Source organism: Rhinopithecus bieti, unplaced genomic scaffold, assembly GCF_001698545.2.
Source record: "Rhinopithecus bieti isolate Rb0 unplaced genomic scaffold, ASM169854v2 scaffold_6380, whole genome shotgun sequence".
NCBI classification, from domain to species: Eukaryota; Metazoa; Chordata; class Mammalia; order Primates; family Cercopithecidae; genus Rhinopithecus; species Rhinopithecus bieti.
In genome coordinates this window covers 12,995,585-13,019,226 of record NW_016806642.1, presented here as the reverse complement: position 1 = coordinate 13,019,226, position 23,642 = coordinate 12,995,585, and the positions used below count along the sequence as shown (strand labels likewise).

Here is a 23,642-nt window from a genome sequence, read left to right as displayed (position 1 = left end):
GGGTCTTTATAGAGTTAATCAAGTTAAAATGAGGCCATTAGGGCAGGCTCTAACCCCATATGACTGGTGTCCCTATAAAATGGGGGAATTCGGTCAAAGAGATACATATAGAGGTGAGATTACACAAAGATACAGGAATACTTAATTCTGAATGATATTAAAGGGTCTTTGATCAAGTAATGATAAAACAATTTTAATTATGAAGACTATTAGCAACATAGAAGATCGTATGTATATATACCTAAATAACTGAAAGAAAATCAACATGAGTAAAAAGAAATATGTCAAAATGGCAATAGTATTTGTGGTAGATTATGGGTGATGTTCCCTGTCTTTTTCCTTTTTTTTTTTTTTTTTGAGACGGAGGTCTTGCTCTGCCGCCCAGGCTGGAGTGCAGTGCCGGCTCTCAGGCTCACTTGCAAAGCTCCGCCCCCGGTTCAGCCCCTTCTCCTGCTCAGCCTCCCGAGTAGCTGGGACTACAGTGCCCGCACTCGTCGCTCCGGCTAGTTTTTTGTATTTTTTAGTAGAGACGGGCGGTGGTTTCTATCCGTATTTGCCAGGATGGGTCTCGATCTCCTCACTCATGATCCGCCGTCTCGGTCTCCCAAAGTGCTGTGGATACATGTTTTGAGCCACCTGTTGTTGTCCGCCCGGCCTCCCTGTCTTTTCCAAATCTTAAGTGGTATAGTTTAAAGCATCAATAATGATAAATGAATTTACCTTTAGAAAAAAAGCAACATTTTTATGCTAGTGTCAAAATGACTTGGGTTTTTGAGACCCTGTCTCAAAAGAAAAAAAAAGTTTCACTTCAGGGAAGGCTGAATTTAAAAACTGGTCTGGGTGGTTCAGGGAGGGTCAGTGTAGGTGAATGCAGTCTAAAATATTTATCAAGAAGGACTGTCCCTGGGCAGGCAGGTGCAGTGGCTCACGCTTGTAATCCCAGCACCTTGGGAGGCTGAGGTGGATAGACTGCTTGAGGTCAAGAGTTTGAGGCCAGATGGGCCAACATAGTGAGAAAAGAAAGACAAAGAGCAGGGGGAGGGGAGGGGAGAGGAGGGGAGGGGAGCAAAGAGAGAAAGAAAGAAAGGGGGAGAGAGAGAGAGAGGAAGGAAGGGAGGGAGGGAGGGAGGGAGGGGAAGAGAAGAAAGAGGCTGGGCGCAGTGGCTCATACCTGTAATCCCAACACTTTGGGAGGCTGAGGCGGGTGGATCACATGGTCAAGAGATCAAGACCATCCTGGCCAACATGGTGAAACTCTGTCTCTACTAAAAATACAAAAATTAGCTGGGCATGGTGGTAGGCACCTGTAATCCCAGCTACTCGGGAGGCTGAGGCAGGAGAATCGCTTGAACCCAGGAGGCAGAGGTTTCAGTGAGCCAAAGTCGTGCCACTGCACTCCAGCCTGGTGACAAAGCGAGACTCCTTCTCAAAAGAAAAGAAAAGAAAAGGAAAGGAAAGGAAAGGAAAGGAAAGGAAAGGAAAGGAAAGGAAAGGAAAGGAAAAGAAAGCAAGAAAAAGAAAGATTGTCTCCTTTATTTCAATCCTCCAGATTTGATCAACTAGATTTTGAGTTCTTTGAGCTGAATCAGAATTGGTAGAATCGTATCTTTTAATTTCATAGCTATATCAACCTGGCATATAGTAGCCAATTGATACATGTATAATTAAGTGGGTGAATGAATGCACTAATGAAAGCAGTTGCTTTGGGTCTTGTAAGAAAACCACTGGCTTTCAGGTCAGACATCTTTACTAGAATGTAATGTGTATGTACCTCCATGGATCATTTCCCTTTTCTGCTCAAAGACATATAACGTTGTCAAGTCCACATTTTATAGACATGCTGGTGAAGCTGACAGAGGAAAGATAGCTTCTGAAACCAACTTTCGAGGGTTTTGAAATCTAAACCTTCACTGTATGGAGAAATCTTATACTTCCTCCATCGATCTCATACTCCTTCTTCTCTGCAAGTCCCCGGGGCGCTTTTCCAACCCCATATTGCTCTGTGCTGCAGCCAAAGCCCAGTTTCCTGCCTCAAAAGGCCCTTTGTTTGGGCTCTCTTTCCAAATCAGCGTATCCTGAGCTTGAACCCCCTTGCTTTTGAGAACTCTGATGCCTTGGCAGCAGCAGGCTTTGCCAGCAGGTTTGTGGTCCTTAACAGCTTTCAGAAACCTCAATGTGAAGGCATGTCTATAGCTAAGAAACTCTTTTCACGGGAGGGAGGAGAGGGAGTATTATTTTAAGAGTTGCAAAAACAACTTCAAATTGACTCTTTGGTCTTTCATTGCTACCAGAAGACTGAGAACTTCTTGTTCTCTGGTATTTAATTAAGATGATAGTTTTAATCAACTTGAAATGATATTGGTTAATAAGCTGTAGGTTTCGTTTCTCAACACTGGAATGCATTAAAGACAAATTTCCAGCACCTTCCTTCCCGACTGGAAAACACATTCTTTAGTAAACACAAATGGAAAGGTAGCTCCATCTGTGCAGCTGCCATATGATTCTCTGGCAGGACTCCAAGGTAACTTTTCAAAGATCGGATAAACTATGTCTAATCCATACTTTGTACTTACACATTTTATACATCTAGGTAGTACTCTCTTATGCATTTATTTGTTCCAAAGCTTGCCAATTATTTATGACAGATAACAGTTTCTAAACAGTTAAAGGTCAGAGTACATTAGTGTCAAAAAGCCCACCGTCTCTGAGGTATTTTTTTTTCCCTCTGGACACCTGTAAAGTAGAAATTATTGTCTCCATTTTATAGATGAGGAAACTGAAGTTTACTATAACACGTGACCCAGGTTATAAGCTACCAGAACTGTCTGACCCTAAGACATACCCTCTTTCCACTGTGTTCCACTGACTCCTAAACTTCAAAACTTTGATTCTGGGTTAAAATTGTGGTAACTCATGGTGGTGAATCTCTTCGCCTTTCCTCCTATTTGCACCTCGTGACAGGGTTAATTCAACACAGTCAAGACCTCCAACTATCAGGCACTGTCCTAGAGTCTTTTATACTTGATGCCCTCTGCAGTTCTGAAAGACCATTTAATTCAACTGCCTCATTATTCAGGGAAGAAAATTTAAACCAACAGAGTGCAACTGACTTGTTTCACTAACTAGTATCAGAGCTGGAATGGCTTGAGATTAGGAGGCGAAATTACCTCAGGCTGGAGTAGTGAGGGGTAGGATGAGCAGAACCCAGCTTAAAGAATGGATACTCTTCGTATAGGCAGAGAAGGAGAGGGTGCGTTAGCAGAGGAAAGAGCAGGAACAAAGGCCGGAATACAGATTTCTGTGTGTTGTTTCCAGGAAGCAAGGAGACTAATATGGATAAAGGTGGATGTCAATGAGAATACATGTGCATTCAAAATAAGGATGGCAGAACCAAAACCTGCTAACAGTAGATGCCTCTGGGGAGTGGAATTTGGAGGAACAGTAATTACGCAAGGGGCTATTCCCTATTAACATAATCATATGGTCTTGAACTCTTGAGCTCAAGTGAGCCTCCCACCTCGGCCTCCCAAAATGCTGGGATTACAGGTGTGAGCCACCACACCCAGTCTTGAATTTTTTTTTTTTTTTTTTCACACTAAGAATATATTACTGTGCTTTGGAATTTTATGTCAAGATACAAATGATTTTGTAGATTATTGACACATGGGGCTAATATCTGACTTGCAAAATAACCAAATCCATTGTGTAAAGGGATGCTTTAGACTACAGTATTTACTAGATTTGAACTTGAACCTGCACAAGATAAGAGTTTTCTATATTTTACCCATTTTCCAAGATGCTTAATTTGTCTGAGCCTAGTTTTCCCATATGGAAAATGGGGATGAGGAAGGGAGAACTTTTGATGCTTAGCCCCCTCCATCTCCTGTATTCTAAGATTATTCTAAAGGATGGTCACTTGTACTGGGCAGAGCTGAGGCAAAAAAACCATTCTGCTAAAGGGAATTCTTCAGTTCAGCCCCTTCCTTGACAGTGGTGCCTAAAAGCATTCTACTAATTTGTCTGTCCAAACAACTGTGATGTTACCACTTTCAGAAGGTTTCCCCCAGAGCCCCTCAAACATAGGGTTAATAATCCCTTCAACTCGGCTACCTCTATATAGAGTATACATTGTATTTCTAGAACTGCACCTGCCCAACATCTACTCCAGAAGATTGAAGGACTGAAACCTCTCCCCATTCATCATTAGACCTCAACACCCAGCATAGTACCTGGTACATTAAAGGTGCTCAATGCATATTTGTTGAAATGACTCATCACCATCATTTATTCAGGTGCTTTTAATTATAAAATTGATAGATATTATTATTAATGCTACTAATTACCAAAACGGTAGCAAACAGCTGATGTTGGGTTAAAATTGTGGGAAGTTTGATTTTATATCAACATAACCTTTAGAACAATTAGAACTGCCTCCATGGAATAAACTCACCATCACTGAAAGTATGTGTCAGTAGTGTCTGGTGAGGGCTTGCTTTCTATTTCAAAGATGGTACCTTCTAGCTGTGTTCTCACGTGATGGAATGGCAGAGGGGCTAAAAAGCTCCCTCAGGCCTGTTTTATAAGGGCACTAATCCCATTCATGAGCACTCTGCCCTCATGACCTAATTACCTCTTAAAGCCCCCACTTTCCATCACCTTGATGATTAGGTTTCAGGATATGAATTTTGGATGAACACAGACATTCAGACCACAGCAGTTAGTAACAAAGTTAAGACGTAAACTCAGATTTCTTGTCTCCCAGCTTGCCTATGTTTTCCCTTCATGGGGGTTTCCTCTACTCATTCAGAGTCCTCTGTTTTTTGGGGGTTTTTTTGGTTTTTTTTTGTGTGTTTTTTTTGAGACGGAGTCTTGCTCTGTTGCCCAGGCTGGAGTTCAGTGGCGGGATCTCGGCTCACTGCAACCTCCGCCTCCTGGGTTCATGCCATTCTCCCGCCTCAGCCTCCTGAGTAGCTGGGATTAAGGCGCCTGCCACCATGACCAGCTAATTTTTTCTTTTTGTATTTTTGGTAGAGTCCAGGTTTCACCATGTTAGCCAGGATGGTCTCGATCTCCTGACCTTGTGATCCACCCGCCTCGGCTTCCAAAGTGTTGGGATTACAGGCGTGAGCCACTGCGCCCGGCCCAGAGCCCTCTTTAAGGCACAAGAGGAAGATGAAAAAAGTAATGCCTTCTAAATACAGCCCTCGCTTTTAGGGTAGGTTAGAATTTTTTTTTTTTTTTAATAGACACTATCAGGGTTAGCACAAATTTTGTTTGTTAACCAAGTGCAAAATACCACATGAATGCAAAATTGAATATAAATACCTAGCTGTTCTTAAGTTAGTACATATTCCCAATTCTCTCAGGTTAGTTAATACTTTATTATTGACTGTTGCAAACTCTAGCAAGTAAAGGGTTTTTCCATTTCATCATACTGACTTACAGGAAGCAGGCCTTAAGCACCCAGAGGTTAGCTTTATAATTATACTATAATAATTCAGCTATTTATAGAAAAGATAAACTGCACCAGTGGCTACCTCAGGACTGTGGTATTATAGGCAACAAAATTTTATTTTCTTTTACTTCTTGTTTATATTTTCTAAAATATCTTTATATACTTTTTCTCAATAAAAATTTTTCAGCATCTATTATATACAAGGAGTTCAAAATCTATTTAGAAAAGGTTTCAGAGGGGAGGCAGGCAGGGTTCGAAATGACTATCAAGAGGTAAGTAGCTTCTTTCTTGGCCGAGCACGGTGGCTCATGCCTGTAATCCCAGCACTCTGGGAGGCCGAGGTGGGTGGATGACCTGAAGTCAGGAGTTCAAGACCCACCTGGGCAACATGATGAAACCCTGCCCCTACTAAAAATACAAAAATTAGCCAGGCATGGTGACACACCTGTAATCCCAGCTACTCAGGAGGCTGAGGCAGGAGAATCACTTGAACCTGGGAGGCAGAGGTTGCAGTGAGCCAAGATTGCACCATTGTACTCCAGCTTAGGCGACAGAGCAAGACTCCGTCTCAAAAAAAAAAAAAAAAAAAGAAAGTATTAAGTAGCACATACCAAGCAAAGAGAAAGAGTGGCATGGTAGAAAAGGATGTGGAATAGCCCCAGAGTGGAGATGTCCGGGAGAAGAGTGTGAAGGGGTCAGGGGAGAGTAGGGTAGAGGGGATGAGAAGCAAGAAATCGAAAGGTTTGGTTGGGGTTAGATTCTGAAAGGTCTTAAATATGCTGAGAAAAGGATTCTGTAGTCAACAAGGGGTCAGAAAGTCCTGTTCTGAAGAGACAGGCCTATGTGATCGGGATTGTAGTTGTAACAAATGACCCTGTAGACTCACTGCATAAAGAATACATGGGGGAGGAGAGACTATCGCCCTAGAAATAAAATCTGTAAAGACATTTTTTTCAGATCTGGGTAAACGATGGCATGTGCCTAAAATGGAGTCGAAATGGGAAGAATGAAGAAGAGAGAGTAAAATCAGAAACAAAAAAAATATATATATTCATTGTACAAACATGAGTTTGCAGTTGCAAAATATTTTTCTGTACCTGTGGCATACCATATCATTTGGTCTCAGCAGCTCTGTGAGGTAGGCAGGGAATAAATCATCATCTCATTTTATCATTCGTAAGGTAGGAAACATTTGCCCAAGGTCACTCAACTAATACAGCAAAGCTGAGACTGGAGGCAAGATCGGCATCAAGCTATCTCTTAGACTATATTTTTAAAATTTCATTTAATTATCAGCTCACTACACCTGGCCGTGTTTTTTTCCATCTGTGTGTCCATCTTCTCACCTTGTCACCTGTTTCCTTAGGGCAGGTTCCACTTCTTATATTTCTTAGACTTTCCCTCAGCACTTTGTATTTATCTCCACAAATACTGGGAGAGAGATAAGATAGGCAGTGGACTCACAGGCATGTGCTTATCTGTCATTTTCTGGTAATAGAAAAAATGATCAACAGTCCAGAATATACTTTCCCATTGGTCTTGTGGGTGTTTCCCATTCATCCTGGGTCCACAGTGGAGGAAGAGCCCTTGCTATGATTCCTATGGTTTGAGGGGCCTCTTGCCAGCTGCTTTCCTGCTCTGCATTCTAAGTGTGAAGGATCTGTACAAAATGGATCTACTCTAAGTCCTATTTAACTTTTCCATGGGTCTGTGTTTGTCAAAGCTTCATGCCAACTCTGTCAGAAAAAGAAATGCCACAAAACTTCTTTTAGGAAAGGGAGAAAAGACCTACTTTATATACTTGCTTTCATGCTAATCACACCACCATTCAAATCCCAACTGAATAGGGCCCCACAATAGCCTGGGAAATACAGGGAGCGTTTTCCAAAGTGCAGGCTCCTTCGCTCAAAATGTTTCATTTCCCTGGCTTTTTAACTCCTTTGGAGAAGACTGATAAGAAGAAGAATTAACAATACAATCTGATATTGCTCTCTCTCTGCAGAAAATATATTCCATTTCTGTAGAAAATTGGCCAAGTATTCTCCTACCATGGCTCCTGACCTTTTCTTCTAAGGCTCTACAGAACTGGAACTGAGATTCTCTCTGATATATTTTCAGTAAAAGTGGATTCATGGCCCAAGTGACCAGCTGAAAGCAGATTCTAGCAGAGCATGTTCCCTGAAATGTTAGTAAATGACCTCTGCTACTGATGAGCTGAATTATTAACAGTGTGTCACTAACCCATCAATGAGGATTGCTGCAGACATTGCTGACCAAGTTCTGAGAAAAACGGAATGAACTTCAACCTCCTCCTTCATAGTGTTGTTGTGAAATCCAACTGAGTTAATAATATATGAAAAGCCCCTAGCTCACTGCCTGCCACATATTAAGTATTCAGTAAAGTTCATGCCTCTCCCTTCCAGTGTAAAGGTTTGGAGTTCACTTCTAGGCTCTAGGGATTTACAAAGAAACAGGAAATACTGAAATTGACAAAAGACTTTAAACTTCAAGTCAAATCTGAACACTTTACAAGGCGTGATAATTTCATTTTTAAATTTTCTGACATGCTTGCTTTCTTCATATGCTCATTATTGAAACTAATAGTGAAAATTCAAATTGCAACCTTAATTCTTGGAGGAAAGAGCATAGGTGTTGGTTGGTTCATAGCCCACAAGCTCCACCATTTTCTAGTCCCAAGATCCTAAGCAAGCCCCTCAATCTCTCTGCAAAACGACTGTCTCATCTATGAAATCAGTTAGAGGAATACCTCCCCTTCAGGCTTGTAGGATTTGACGAGATTCATGGATGTGTCTGACTATAGTGTCAGTGCTCAAAAATGTTCGTTTCCCAGCTTTTTTCCAACTGACATGTGAACAATGACATTTTGCATGTGGTGGTACTGATGTTTGTTTGCTTTGAGGGGCTAGGTAACTGGAGTTCTACAATGAGAAAAATTAATTGAGGCAAGGAAGAATATATAATTTCAAACGCGCAGATGCAAACGTTATCATTTGGTAGAATTGTTCAGTAAAAGGGATTATTAATAATAAATCCTCAGATTTCACAGCTAGGGCAAGCACAACTGCAAACAACAAATTTATGGCAAAATCATAAGTAAAGGTCCCTCAATTCCATTAATAGCGTTAGGAAAATTAAACCTAAAATCAAGACAGCTTATCATTCCCCTCAGATTGAAAGCCCTGTATTTTGAATGCTTCAATTCAGGAAGCATATTTTAATTTCCCAGCCACTCCCTAGGAATTCTGCTTTCATATAACATCTATAGAGCTGATCTTTCAAAGCAATCAGTCACAAAGGTGAGTGGAGCCCACCATCCCTCCTGTGGTGTCATTGGAGCTGCCACTCTCCAGACAGATTTAAATGACAAGCCCACTAAACAAAAGATTCTCCAGTATGTTGGTAACAACTTTGGAAATATTTTTAAAATCTCAGCTTGCTGGAAGTTCCTCTCTCTGATCATATGTGCACTTGCTTCCAAGGAAGACACTGTGCTTCTAATCAAAACATCCATTAAGGCTAAGATGACAGCAAGACAAATGTAACAATGAGAAATAATGGATTAGGCCATTCTTCTCTAGAAACCGACAGAGGCCAAATTGACCCAAACAGCTACTTTGGGAGAGTGTCTAATGAAATCTGCTGTGTGGCTGAGACGCATTCTGCCACTTCCTGTCAGTGGTTGCTAACTTTACAACAATGTGGGTCATTTGTGGGGAAGAGGCTACTGGTAGAAGTTCCATGTACTGCATTTAATGAAGGAGCTGCATCCGCAGCCACTAACTAGAGAAGCTCAAAATCTTTGAACGTGACTCAAAGGTTACACCAAACCACAAGAACAGTAGCTCCAGCCCAAGGTACAAAAAGGGTCCAAACAGAGTGACCCACTACCACTGCCTGATGTGAATGACAAAAGGCCTAAAGTCCCTCCTTTTTTCTTTTCTTTTCTTTTTTTAATGATACACAGAGTCTGTTGCCCAGACTGGACTGCAGTGGCACCGTCTCGGCTCACTGCAACCTCTGCCTCCCAGGCTCAAGCGATTCTCCTGCCTCAGCCTCCCGAGTAGCTGGGATTACAGGCACCCGCCATCGCACCCGGCTAATTTTTGAATTTTTATTAGAGACAGGGTTTTGCCATGTTGGCCAGGTTGGTCTCAAACTCCTGACCTCAGGTGATCCGCCTGCCTCAGCCTCCCAAAGTGCTAGGATTACAGGCGTGAGCCACTGCGCCTGGCCTGAAGTCCCTCCTTTCTTTAGAAAGCCTTCTATAGGATCCAGGACCCAGTGGTATTCCTCACCTCAAAATTCAGAGCTAATAGTCCATTCTAGGGTGTCTAGCCTTTTCACCAACAAAAATTCCTCACAGTTAATTCTTGTCCCTCTATGACACATCTAGAAGACATCTGTACTTACCAAGTAAACTATATTCCACATCATTTATTTATTTTTGCTAATCAAAGCACAAAAAGTATCAGTCTCATCTTACGATTAGCAGAAATAAACAAGACCAGAGTGAACTGACAGCTGTCATTCACATCACAAACACAGCATGCTAATACTTTGACCAGTCTAGGCAGAGGCTGATGAGTTAGGCTTGACAAGTTAATTACTGGTGAAAGTTCAGTATGCCTAGATATTTCTAAAGTACTGAAAATAGCAGAGGATTTCCCATGATTGACCTAAAAGACCTCCACAGGTCCAGAGAACCACCAGTCCAACTCATTTTGGATGATGCTTCAGGGGTTGCCAATGCGAAAGCCAGCATGGAGTGGTGGAGAAAAGCATGGGATTCAGAAACACGTGGAGAATATAGGCAGTAGAGCCTAGTATTTAAGAATGACCTCACCAGGCAGATGTCTGACCCCACCTCTCAAACTCACTCACTGCGCCACCTTTGGTAAGTTTTTTTTTTTTTTTGAGACGGAGTCTCGCTCTGTTGCCCGGGCTGGAGTGCAGTGGCCGGATCTCAGCTCACTGCAAGCTCCGCCTCCCAGGTTTATGCCATTCTCCTGCCTCAACCTCCCAAGTAGCTGGGACTATAGGCACCCGCCACCTCGCCCGGCTAGTTTTTTGTATTTTTTTAGTAGAGACGGGGTTTCACCATGTTAGCTAGGATGGTCTCGATCTCCTGACCTCGTGATCCACCCGTCTCGGCCTCCCAAAGTGCTGGGATTACAGGCTTGAGCCACCGCGCCCGGCCTGGTAAGTTATTTTTAACCTCTCTTACCTCAATTCTGTAAAACGGAGACAACAGTAACAAGTACTCGATAGGCTCATTGGGAGGATCAAATAAGAGAATGTACACACGCTGCCTAACCTGGTGAGAGGTACCTAGCTAGCACTCAATAAATGTCAGCACTGGTCATTATTTAGTCAAGCTTGAGTCCAAATTCCAGCCCCAATATATATCAGCTGTAAGAAGTTGGACAAATCATTTACCCTGTCTGAGCTGCAACACCAGGTTTTAAACATTTCCCTTATTCTGTTATTAAAAAGGTTAAAATGCGATAGCATGTGAAGCACCTAACAATAAATGTGGATCCTTTTTCCTCACCTTTTTGTAATACTTGAGGTTTAATTTTCACACACTTACAACTTGATTTTTTAGTGTATTTATAGCTCAACTCATTATTCAGGATTTGTATTTATGTCTTATACTCTAATATTTCTTGGTATCCAGCACCTGAGTCTAAAAGATACGTGGTAATTTTAATCCCTAAGACGACAACTATAGATACACAGCCATATATCCAGAGGGGAGAAAAGGGTCAAAAATCAGCCTAATCAGGAACTGAATAGATGGGTTTGTTTCATGCCTTTAAAATACTGTAAAGCAGATCCTAGGGATATATAGGTTTTACTATTTGCATGTTTAACTGTTTCCAAGGTATTCTGAACATCCATTCTTTTTTCTGCTGAGACAAGAGTCTGTACATTACAGCTTGTTTTGTGGAAGTGCTACTCAGTGGGTGAGCGGGTCTAGCTGACCACCCAGCATCGATTTCCCAGTCAGCTTATTGTTTTCTGCTCACTCATCTTAAACCCAGCGGCACCACAAAACTGATTCAAAACGTGTTTTTTTGTGAAAAATCCCTCTAAAAACAAAGTGACGCTTTAGTGGTTTTATGAATATGTTAATTCCAAATCTTCCGGAAAATTCTGGCATTGTTTCCCTTACATATTTGCATTAATCTTACGGTATTTCTTTTCTTTTTTTTTTTTTTGAGACGAAGTCTGGCTCTGTCGCCCAGGCTGGAGTGCAGCGCAGTGGCATGATCTCGGCTCACTGCAAGCTCCGCTTCCTGGGTTCTGGCCATTCTCCTGGCTCAGCCTCCCAAGTAGCTGGGACAACAGGCACCCACCACCATGCCCAGCTAATTTTTTGTATTTTTAGTAGAGACGGGATTTCATCGTGTTAGCCAGGATGGTCTCGACCTCCTGACCTCGTGATCCGCCCGCCTTGGCCTCCCAAAGTTCTGGGATTACAGGCGTGAGCCACCGCGCCCGGCCCAATCTTAAAGTATTTCTAAAACGGTGCAGCCACTACGGAAAACAGTTTGGCAGTTCTTCAAAAAGGTAAACATAGACTTACTATATGATCCAGGAATTCCACTCCTAAGTATGTAGTCCCAAGAGAACTGAAAGAATTTATATGGATATTCATAGCAGCACTATTCATAATGGCCAAAAAGTGGAAATCACCCAAATGTTCATCAAGTGGTGAAGGTAAAAATGAAATGTGGTATGTCTATATAATGGAATATTATTTGACAATAAAAAGAAATGAAGGATACATGTTGCAGTATGAATGAACCTTAAAAACAGTATGCCAAGCAGAAGAAGCCAGTCACAAAAGACCACATATGATTATACTTATATGAAATATTCAGAACAAGCACATCTATGGAGAAAGAAATTTGATTCATGGTTGCCGTAAGATGTGGGAAGGCGGAGGAAAAATGGGAGAGATTGGTAGTGGGTACCGTTTATTTTTGCAGTGATGAAATGTTCTAAAATTGGTTGTGGTGGTGGTTACCTAACCATGAAGATGTTAAAAACCAATGAATTGTGTGCTTTAAATAAATGAATTGCATAGTATGTGAATATCTCAATAAAGCTCTTTGAAAAAAATACCACTGCAACCCAGGAAAAACCCTTTCTCTAAGCCAAGAGGATTTGTAGCCCACTTATTTTAAGGGGCATTTGAGAAATTAAAGAAGTCCAGAACAACAACAAAAGAATATAACTCACAGCCTCGTCTTCATAATAAGGCTATGCACATAAAGAAGCATTTACTAATGGATTTCGTAAATCTCCTATAAATCCTGCATTTAAAGTGTTTCTGGAAGGAGTAGCCTCACCATAGTTCAGAGGCTCCCAACCTGGAGTTCAGGAAATACCTGTCATGTCTTTCTTATCCAGCCCTCTCTGCTCCCACCACAGTACCCTCAGTTCAGCTTGCACTTGCTACCCCACTGGTCTTTTGCGCCTCTGCCTCCCATTTGCCTACTCTCAAATCCAGTCATCTCTCCCAAACCCAAATAAGATTAGATTAATTCCCTCCTCCAATCTTTTCATGAATATGTTCATTCCAAAAGTCTTTTACAAAACTCTTGTATTTGTCTTACATATTGTAACTAGCCTTTAGTTGTTTTTTTTTTTTTTTTTTTTTTTTTGAGATGTAGTCTGGCACTGTCACCCGGGCTGGAGTGCAATGGCTCTCTCGGCTCACTGCACCCTCTACCTCCCAGGTTCAAGTGATTCTCCTGCCTCAGCCTCCTGATTAGCCAGGATTACAGGCGCCCGCCACCACAGCTGGCTAATTTTTTGTATTTTTATTAGAGATGGGGTTTCACTATGTTGGCCAGGCTGGTCTCAAACTCCTGACCTTGTGATTTGCCTGCCTCATCCTCCCAAAGTGCTGGGATTACAGGTGTGAGCCACTGCACCCAGCCACCTTTAGATATTTCTAAAATGGTGCAGCCACTATGAAAAACAGTTTGGCAGTTCCTCAAAAAGGTAAATGTGGAATTACCATAGGACCCAGCAATTTCACTCCTAGGTGGTAGGTTTCTCTGTGAAATCTTCCAAAAGAAAAAGAAGAAAGAAAACTCCATTTGCTCTCCTGGTTCACCAAAATAAAGCTCAAACTCCTTAGCTGCCTGCCATACCGAGTCCCCTTTCATAATCTAGCTCTAACCTATCTCTCCAGCCTCATCTCCAATGTCCTCCTTTCTTCCCCCGCACAATGCAAACACACAATATTGACATTCCAGCCTCCAGCTACTCACCCTTCCCAAATAGGTCCCTGCTTCCAAGTCTCAGCACCTGTGCTTCACTCTGCTGCAATACCTTCTCCCTCTTCCTGGCTTGTGAGCTATTATTTATCTTGCAAGACCCAGCTCCACACCCTCAGGCAAGCTTCATCACTCTTCACTGTGCTGCTAGAGTAGGCCCTCCCCTAAGGCTCCAAAGTCATCACTTACATAGTGTTTGTCATTTGGCAAAAGCCTGTTTCCCTTTCACCAGCCTGGGAATTCCTTAAGGCCACGGAAACCCAGGGGCCTGGCACACAGTAGGTGCTCAAGAATCATCTGCAGAAGACAAGGCTTATACCTGAAAGACAGGTACAAACACAGGCTTAATAGGCTCTCTAGAAATTATACTGATTGATACCACAAACTAATTTGGGGGCTAGATATAAAGAAACCATCAATGAGAATGGCTTCCTTCGTGTCAGTGTAATCATATGTATTATGTGTTTTAGGGATACATAAACAGGAACCAAAGCACACTACTTATTATGACAAGGCGCTTACAATGATTTGCATTTCTCTGCAAAACTCTTTAGGCATATAATTTTGTTAATTTGTGACAAACCTCAAAAACACACTTACCACCAATACCCTGATTGCAATATATACTTTCAAAGCACACAAGAAATCAAGTTGCTTTCAAAGGCTTCCAAACGAGTCTGATGTATGTTGTTTTGTTTGGTTTGTTTTAAATTTGGGAATTTAAATGCAGATCATAATTTATAATTTAACCCAGACTTAAGGGAAGAATAGTTTCACAAGGATGTTCAAGAACCTGACCTAGCCTTCTTTTGAACATTGGCACTGACAATTAATGCATGACCATGAGAAGCCTGTTTAATCTGAGACTGTTTCATCCTCAGTCACATGAGAATAAGGAGAGTTTGTTGAGAGCCTTTTAAAAGCAAAATACATACATAAATAAATAGAATAAAAGCAAAACTTTGAAAACATGGATTCTCTTTTTTCTCCCCTGAGATACCTCATTTGAAAAAGGTGGCACTGTTCCAGCTCAAATCATTCAGCAGTGATCTTGGTAATAAGCACTTTCCCGAAAAAATACCAGTTTGAAGAAAAGTAATATATCAAAACACTGCCTAGTCGTTCACATTTGCCCCATGTGTCTTTGGCTTCACTCAGCCAACATCCACTGATACGGATTAAAAGTTAAACCTGTTTGTCTTGTTCTTTTTTCTACTGACGCAGGCAAGAGAGAGAGAGATCTCCGGAGAACTCTACCTCGTGAATAATATCAAATTTCACACCAACAAGAACACATGCGAAAAGCAGAATGGTAGAAAGGCAAGACCTTGGTTCTAGGTCCTGCTCTTTCACTATCACTGGACAATTAACTAACCAACCAAGACCTCCAGTTCCCGTTTGTGAACCAAGGGCACTGACCAGGACGTGGTGACAATAATGACAGCAGCAACTACCTCTTGAGTGTCTCTATGTGCCAGGCACTGTACTAGACATGTCCCCACCACGTCAGAGTGCACACAGAATCTCATTTCATAAATGAGGATTTATGAGGCCTCACAGAGATCAAGTAAACTTGCTTAAGCTTCTATGGCTAATAATAGTGAGCAAACTCCAATCTGACTCCAAAGCCTGTGCTATTCCCCTCACACCTCTCTCCCTTCTCCAGCTCAAAAGGCCTATTTTCTAACTGACATTAAAAAATGACCTTGGTATTGTTGTTAATGAAATCTCCAAGGTACCTCCAAATTCGAAAGATTCCATGAATCTAGGCGATGAGGAATTGCTCCAATGGTTATTCTCTTTATTATGTCTACAGAGAAGCTTATTCATCACACTTTAAGCTGCTTTGCAATTATTTACATATTACTCTACTCCATGGCCCAATAATATCCTTGAGTTAAGACTCTGAAATAAATGAAATGGAAATAAATGAAAAAGACTGCCTTGATTGCATTAATTGCACTGAAAAGTGGGGCAGCAAGGTAAACTGACAAGAGCTCTGGAAAAGTTGGTGCCTGCTTTCTAGCTGGGTACCCTTGTGCAAGTTACTTAACATCTCTGAGCTACAGTTCCCTCATCTATAAAAGGGATCTAGTCTCTATATCATATGATTGAGAGCCTAGCTCAGTGCCTTCCTTCCTTAGCAAATACAGAGGGTCCCCTAGATGACCAGCGTTTGGATCATTTCCAATCATTGCTGTTCTTTTTCTTTTTTTCTTTTCTTTTCTTTTTTTTTTTTTGAGAGAGAGTCTTCCTCTAGCACTCAGGCTGGTGGGCAGTGGCATGATCTCGGCTCACTGCAGCCTCTGCCAACTGGTTCCTGCCTCAGCCTCTGGAGTAGATGGGATTACAGGCACGCGCCACCATGCCCAGCTAATTTTTGTATTTTTAATAGAGATGGGGTTTCACCATGTTGACCAGGCTAGTCTTGAAATCCTGACCTCAGGTGATCCACCCGCCTCAGCCTCCCAAAGTGCTAGGATTACAGGCGTGAGCCACTACGCCTGGCCTTGCTGTTCTTTTTAGTTAGGTTTTCCTCTGGGCTGTTGAATGACACGAATGACACAAGTAAGAGTTAACCCTAAAAAAGACCATGTGTCTAAATTCTCTCCCACCCTTCCTAAGGCCTATCTGTCTTTCTCTCGAGATAATATGGCTTTCTCCCTTTCAAAGGAGAAGAATGCAACCACCAAAGCCTATTGAGGTTCCCGCACTTTGACTTTTCCAGAAAGGGTCAGGAAACCTGCCACTGCTTTCCTTTAGCTAATGGAAAACATTTGTGTCCACTCTGCTTGGTGTTTTCTTGGGATTCTTCTCAGAATCTTTTTCCTTAATATAGTTCAGGCAACTTTGCTGTCAAGATACAAAAGAGGATTTTATAGAACCATTGAGGAGTAAGAAAACTGGGAAGAAAATGAAAATTCGACTCTATGAAGAACAATAGCAACTTAATTCCTACCTGATAATGATAATGTGATTTTGAACTTTTCAGAATGCTTTTAGATTCATTATCTCACCTGAGTTTCACAACAAACAGGTATTACCAGTTTTGCTTATTTTACAGATGAGGAAACTAAAGCCTGGAGGAGGTTAAATAATTTTTGCCCAAATTACACGTTGGCAAAAGGTGGCTGTTAGCTTTATGTCAGGATTCAAACTCAGATTTGGGGAAATCCAAAGCTTGTATTGTTTCTACACTACTTTGCTAAGCTTATTTTATCTTCTAAAGGCTTTATTTAGGAATCTAATTTATTCCTGCTTCACCTTGCACTCATGCACAAACTTCAATATCTCAAAAGAAAATATTTAAAATTAACACCTAATTTATCCAAAGGGGTCACATGGCTGGCAACTTCAACTACGTAGAGTTTGGTTTACAACCAGAAAATACATAAAGATTTTAGCCTCTTGGCTTTAGAAACAACAAGTCTTTGCACTGAAAGTCACGGGACACCTTCAGGTCTGCCCCCAGAGGTAATTTTCCGTTCGAAAGAATTCTAGCAAGCTTGATTATCTTTTCTGAAAAAGACAAGTGCACTGGTCACAAACAAACCAACAAAAAAATATAGACAACCTAACAATGCAGAAAATGCCAGAACATTCAGTACAGGGACAAAAAGCCCACTACATAATTAAATTGCCCTTAAGATATCAGCTGTTAAACAACATAGTGATTCTAAAATTGGCCTGATAAGAATCACCAGCAGTGTTTATAAAATACAGAATCCCAGGTCCTGGCTCAAAGCCAGCTGAATTTGAATATCCTGGAGAAGAGTCCAAGAATCTGTATTCCATACCAGATAGGCCTCATGTTAGGTGAGTTTATGAAATATTGGTGTAATAGGCAACCCCAAAATAAAGTATTACTCCTCAAATAATGTGTACTGGATTGAACTAACACAAAGAACACGGTTTCTCCATAAATATAACTGCCTACACAGGGAAGAAGCCCTTGATTATGATCTCATTAGCATCACGCTATGACCAACTGGGCTTCCTAGCCCCAACAACTGCACAGGAAAGGGTAAAGGAAGAATCTAAAATTGACAGGCAATCAAAAGGGTTAAAAGCAGAAAAGACGCCCGGCACGGTGGCTCACACCTGTAATCCCAGCACTCTGGGAGGCCGAGGCGAGCAGATCACAAAGTCAGGAGATCAAGACCATCCTGGCTAACACGGTGAAACCCTGTCTCTACCAAAAATACAAAAAATTAGCCAGGCATGGTGTCTCGCGCCTGTAGTCCCAGCTACTCAGGAGGCTGAGGCAGGAGAATCCCTTGAACCCAGGAGGCAGAGGCTGTAGTGAGCCAAGATCGCGCCATTGCACTCCAGCCTGGGTGACAGAGCAAGACTCTATCTCAAAAAAACAAAGAGACAAACAAACAAACAAACAAACAAAACACCCTAACCATTTTGGACAGTGAAGAAAAAGTTTTTAACCATACTAGAAAAGTCAACAGGGCTTACCTACTAAATCATCCTAGGCTGGAGTGCAGTGATACAAGCATGGCTCACTGCAGCCTCCAACTCCTAGTCTCAAGGTATCCTCCTGCCTCAGCCTCCCAAGAAGGGAGGCTACAGCTGCAGGCTTGCACCACCACGCCCGGTTAATTTTTGATTTTTTTGTAGAGACAAGGTCTCACTATATTGCCCAAGCTGATCTCGAACTCCTTAGCTCAAGCAATCCTCCTGCCTCTGCCTCCCAAAGTGCTGGGATTACAGGAGTAAGCCACTGTACCCAACTGAGGCTCTTTTCTTTATTTTCATCTATGTAGGATGGTTGGCTAGGCAGTTTACCAGTTGATTAATAAAAATATGTAAATTTCAGGAAGTAGGTGAAAGAACATATCTGGCCAAGGAAAAATCTTGTCAGTTTCTCATCGTATTGCCTTAACCTTAGTAAAAGCAATGCTTACCTCCCCTCCAGAATTAACATCAACTTAAGCTAATTTTCAACATCAATTATTTGGTCATACATATGTAACAATTCAATTAATGATAAATGGTCCATGAGAGGCAGTGAGTAGGTTTCTACATCACAATCTCTACCAGCCTAGGCTTATAAAATTGTTAGAGCTAGAAGGACACTGAAAGTTGGTCTAGTTCCTTCCCTTTTTTGCAATGGTAAAGAAACTGAGACTCAGAAAATTTTAATGAATTTCTCCAAAGCTGTACAGTGCAGTGGCAGTACAAGACTATAATGCCTGTCTCTAGTTTGTGATGATTCACAGAGCTAATATATAATGAAGAGCTCAGCAGAGTAGATGCGTAAGGTAGACATTCAGCATATGTCAAGTGTCTAATGTCAAGCCTCTACTAGAAATCGGTCACCGCATGTTTAATGGCAACATTAGACATAAAACCACACAATCATTTTGCAGATGGAAAAAACCTGAGACACACAGAAAACCAACTCATCCACACAAAGCAACTGGCCAACCTGAAACCTGACGCTTCTAACTCTAAGTGTCTCTTTTCACGATACCATGCTGCCCCTCTCTCACTGTTAAAAGTAAATAATAATAAATTATGACTCTAGGTATCCCATATATAGAACCAGTTCTAGAATTTTAGCTCAACCATTTAGCTGGAAATCAAAAAACATCCAAAAACGTGGTGGAGCGACCAAATTAAATAGCATGGTTGCTGACCACCCAAATTCTGTTTCACTGACCAGAAGACTGGGACCAACTTTATTTCTCTGCTTTGGTGCAAATGGGTAACTGGGGAATCTGGAGAGGCAGAACTTTCTGCAAACTGAGCTTCAGAATTTTCTGATGAGAACCTCAATTTCAAGATTCTTCAGGTGGGGAAAGGACTCCACTCACGCTAAACTGAGAATTGGGGATCAATTCAAATTGACTTCACGTTAATCTAGCCTTCCCTTTTCTGAGACATGGTTTCTGGTTTATAAAACGGAGATAATCTATTCATAGGGGCTGCATTAAAGAGTGCATATATGAATTTATATAAAAAAGAGACTAACAGAGCTTAGAAAGACAATAATTGTTCCTCCCTTCTTACCTGGGAATTGTTTGTCGCTCTCCTGTAACCCCATCCACCACAATCAATGTACAAAAACCAAGAGGTGATAAACATTACTTAATTAAAAGAAAAACAAAATCAATTTCAGAAAAACCTATCACGCAAAGATTCATAACTGTATTTAAAAGCAATTAATCTGCAAAGATAGCTGTCCAATGAAGGGTAAACTCCCACTGCTGTTATTTGACACCAGAGTATCTTGGCTTTCCAAGGAGAGTGGACTTCTGTCTTTTCACCAAGAATTTAACGTTCGAAAAAGGTATGTGAAACAAGTTAAACTACTTGCATATTTCCACTTACATAACACTGACATAGCACATCATCTTTTATTTTTTCCAGATACTAGATGAAGCTTGGTATATATTCCTGTGGGAGAAGAAACAGAAAACTGTCTCTCTTCTTAATATATTAGTGCCCTGTAATCCAGACCATATGATCAATAAACTATATAAAAATTAAATAATACTGACGGTCTTAGGCAAAAAGTGGAAACAATTTTTTTTAGGACGGTGATGTGTGGAATATTAAAATCACATGTTGTACTATTAATTTTTTTTTTGGAAGCCAAATAGAGTTCTCCTGCATAAATATCTCACCTAAATAATATTTCTCTTACAAAGAATTTTTCCTATTAAAGGTGTTTAAGAGACATTTAATTAGCGATGTTGTAACTGGCCTGTGCTCAGGGGAGACATTGATCAATAAGTCACTTTGAAAATGTTGCCATGGTTTTAATGGCAAAGCACCCCTTAAAACAAGTAGCTATGTGCCTCTATAATAAAATACGTGGTCCTGACAGCTTATTGCTTTTTGGAGATAAACAAAATCATTTTGTTCAAACATAAGACCAACAGTAAATAAATATAATAAACAGGTTAGAATATTAGCTTTGGGGGGATGGGAGATAGGTGGGGCAAATGAAGAACTGAAACATGCGTGTGCCCACACATGTATGCACGCACACACACCTTTTTTACACCTTCAATGTACAACAGAGTAGCTTGGGTTTTTACATCCCTGGCTAAACTATAGCTGATGGGTGTGTCTTTTTGCAAATTCCTTTACATCTCTTTCCTTTTCCCTTTCATAAGACACCATCTCTTGGGACTGCCTTCTGAAATCACAAGGGTGGAAAGGAAATTGTACAAAGGCTGTCAAGCATGTTCTAGATCTGCTTTCTTAATCACAAAGTAGGAGGTAGGAGAGTATCCTGCACAGGCAGTCTAGAAAGAGCTTTCCCTGCCACCAACAAAACACACTGAATAAACACGGGGAGTTCCAGTCAAGTTTACAGCAAACAGCTTCCATGTGTTTAGTGCTTCCTTGTACTCCCCTAGGACCAGGGAGGGTCTTTTAAAAATTCAACAGCTTGATTACAAGACTTTAAGTAGTAATCTGTCCCACTGTGCATGATAATAAGCCAGCTGCCTTCAGGAAGGTAGGCCCCCCAGTGACAATTCCTTTACATAGCATCTTAATGTTGAATTAATATTGCGAGATGTGGAAATGGGATGTGCCACCTGAACTACAGTGACCTTTCTTCCCTTCCACTCTTCCACAGAGCACAATTATACCTTCAGCAGTCTCTCCTTATCTGAAGGAGACTGTTCTTATTTTTAAACTCTAAGAATGCTATCTTTCTTTACTATGGACCATCAAGAGGACACTGCACAATAAGGACAGTGCTACAGAAAGAGTCATGAACACCAGGGAGGTGTAACTCCAGCCTAAGAAGTCTCTGGTCTGCAAAATCTGCATGGACAAATCCATTTCAAAGGGGACTTAAGTCTCCGTGCAGGAGTTCTATTTTAAGGGAACTGAATTGGGAACACAGATGTTTCTTCAGTTAGCAGAGTTGGCAGAACAGCTCCTGGACCGGATCCGAGTTCTTAATGCAGGAAGGGGCCTCGGAGAGCATCTACTTCAACCCACTCATTCAACTGCTGAGGAAACTGAGGCCCATGAGGCAGTTAGGTGGCACACCCAGCAAGTGGCAAGAGCGGCAGTGTTCTGATGACAAGTACTGTGCGCTTTCCATTACACCATGATTTGCTTTAAAAAAAAAAAAAAATCCTAGGCTGACTTCAACCTTGGAAGTCCTGTTCATTCGTGTGAAGCGCTTTCTCCCTCCCCTACCGAGTTCATAAATCCTCCTCACTCTCCCACTCCAATTCCTTTAACTCCCACCGCTCTTCCAGCTGTGGCTCCCAAAGACCTTGGAAAACAGAAATGGATCATCGCCTCAACTTTCTGGGAGAGCAATTAAATTTGTGGTCCCCAAACAAGATCGCAGCTGGCTTTCCCAGTGCCTCAACGTGCCCATCAGGGAAATGGGGCTCATCATCCCTGCTGCACCAAGTTAGGGAGTGGGCGAGCTAAAACTGATGCCCGTGAAGCCGCCTACCACCTGGCACACAGTAGGCACTCAAGTTATTGCCGAAGCCGTGCCCAGCACCAAGCCCGGGGAGAGCACCTCCAGGAGGGAAGCAAGTGAAAAGGCCGGCTAGCCAGTCTGGCGAGCCTGGGCAGCAAAGGCGGAAGGGTTGGATGTTTACATACAGCCGCGGTAAGGCAGCTCGGCTCCAGGCAGGAGCCCGGCTCTCGGGGCGATCCATTTCACTCGGATGGAGGGCGACCAGCTAGTTATACGCTGACCCTAGAGCACGGCTCAACCAACTTCCCCTACGCTAAAAGGACTAACCCACACCTTCCGCGGGATTCCGCCTGGGCTTCCAACCTGGAGACTTTTATCGAGTTGGTTTAACAGTTGCCCACGAACGCTTAAGCACGCCCAGACCCACTCAAGTACAGGCCAGGAAGTCGGTGGGATCGGGGAGGGCGGAGGCTTCGGGCCCGGGCGGCGCGAAGGCTCCCCAGGAAGGCTGCAGGGGACCCCCGGAGCTGACAGCGCGGCGCAGGGCGGCCCCGGGCTGGGCTGGGACGCGCGCCGAGGGCCGAGGGGCCGAGGGAGAGAGGGGCTGGGCTCACCCATGAAGAGGCAGAAGAGGTCGAGGCAGATGAGCAGCACCCGCTTGCTGCCGCTCCTCCTCGGGTTGTTGTTGAGCGCCGGGCTGCCGCCGTTCTTGCTCTCCGGGACGATCGCTTTGTCGTACTTGTAGTTTTGCATGGCGCTGGCTGCGGCGCGAGCCTCCCGCCCCGCGAAGACGTCCCGCAATAGCAGCCACACACCCAGGCGCCCGAGTCGCCTCCTGGCCGAGGCTGCTGCGGAGAGTGGCCGGTCGGCCCCGGCTCCGGGCGCGGCGGCGAGAGTGCAGCCCGGGCTGCCTGCCTCCAACTGCAGAATGTGGTGTTTTCTGCTCCTCCTGCGCGCCTCTGCTTTCCTCTCTCAACCCCAAATCGTTCGAAAGTCCAAGGGGAAGAGAGCCAGATCCCGAGCAGAAACTTTTGCAGACCGCCGCAGCTTGGGGCGCGCTGGGCTGGCGCGCTTCTGAGTGCGCGAGCGAGCGAGTGGGCAGCGCGGGCGCTAGGCCACCTTCCTCCGCAGCTGGTTCCTTAATGAATGGGAGCTGCGCTGAGTCCAGCAACTCCGGAGCGCCAGCCCCAACTCCAACTTTGCCTCCTCCTCCTCCTGCTCCTCCTGCTCCTCCTGCTGTTGGTGCTGCTGCCGCGGCGGCTGCTGTGATCGCCTGGGTTTGTTTTCTGCACTTCTATTTCACGAGGTCCTTTAAAAAGAGAAGACGTGGGGGGAGAGAGAAAGAGGGACCTCCTTACTTGGCTCGGATGGGATTCTGAAAGCACAGCCCCTTCCTTAAGCTGCCTAAGACGTAGGATAATTAAGGCCACATTTTCCCCACCCCTTCAAAAAA

At 42.8% G+C, this 23,642-nt stretch overlaps 1 protein-coding gene across 1 annotated transcript in view; it reads right to left on the bottom strand.

Annotated features, from left to right (window-relative positions):
* Positions 1 to 23,498, bottom strand: part of PLPP3 (phospholipid phosphatase 3) — an 85,867-nt gene extending 62,369 nt beyond the window's left edge. The window contains exon 1 of the mRNA XM_017877267.1: positions 22,804 to 23,498. Coding sequence (XP_017732756.1) covers positions 22,804 to 22,942 — 139 coding nt within the window. The 5' untranslated portion in view covers positions 22,943 to 23,498. The remainder of the gene's footprint in view (positions 1 to 22,803) is intronic.
* Between the last annotated feature and the right edge of the window lie 144 nt (positions 23,499 to 23,642).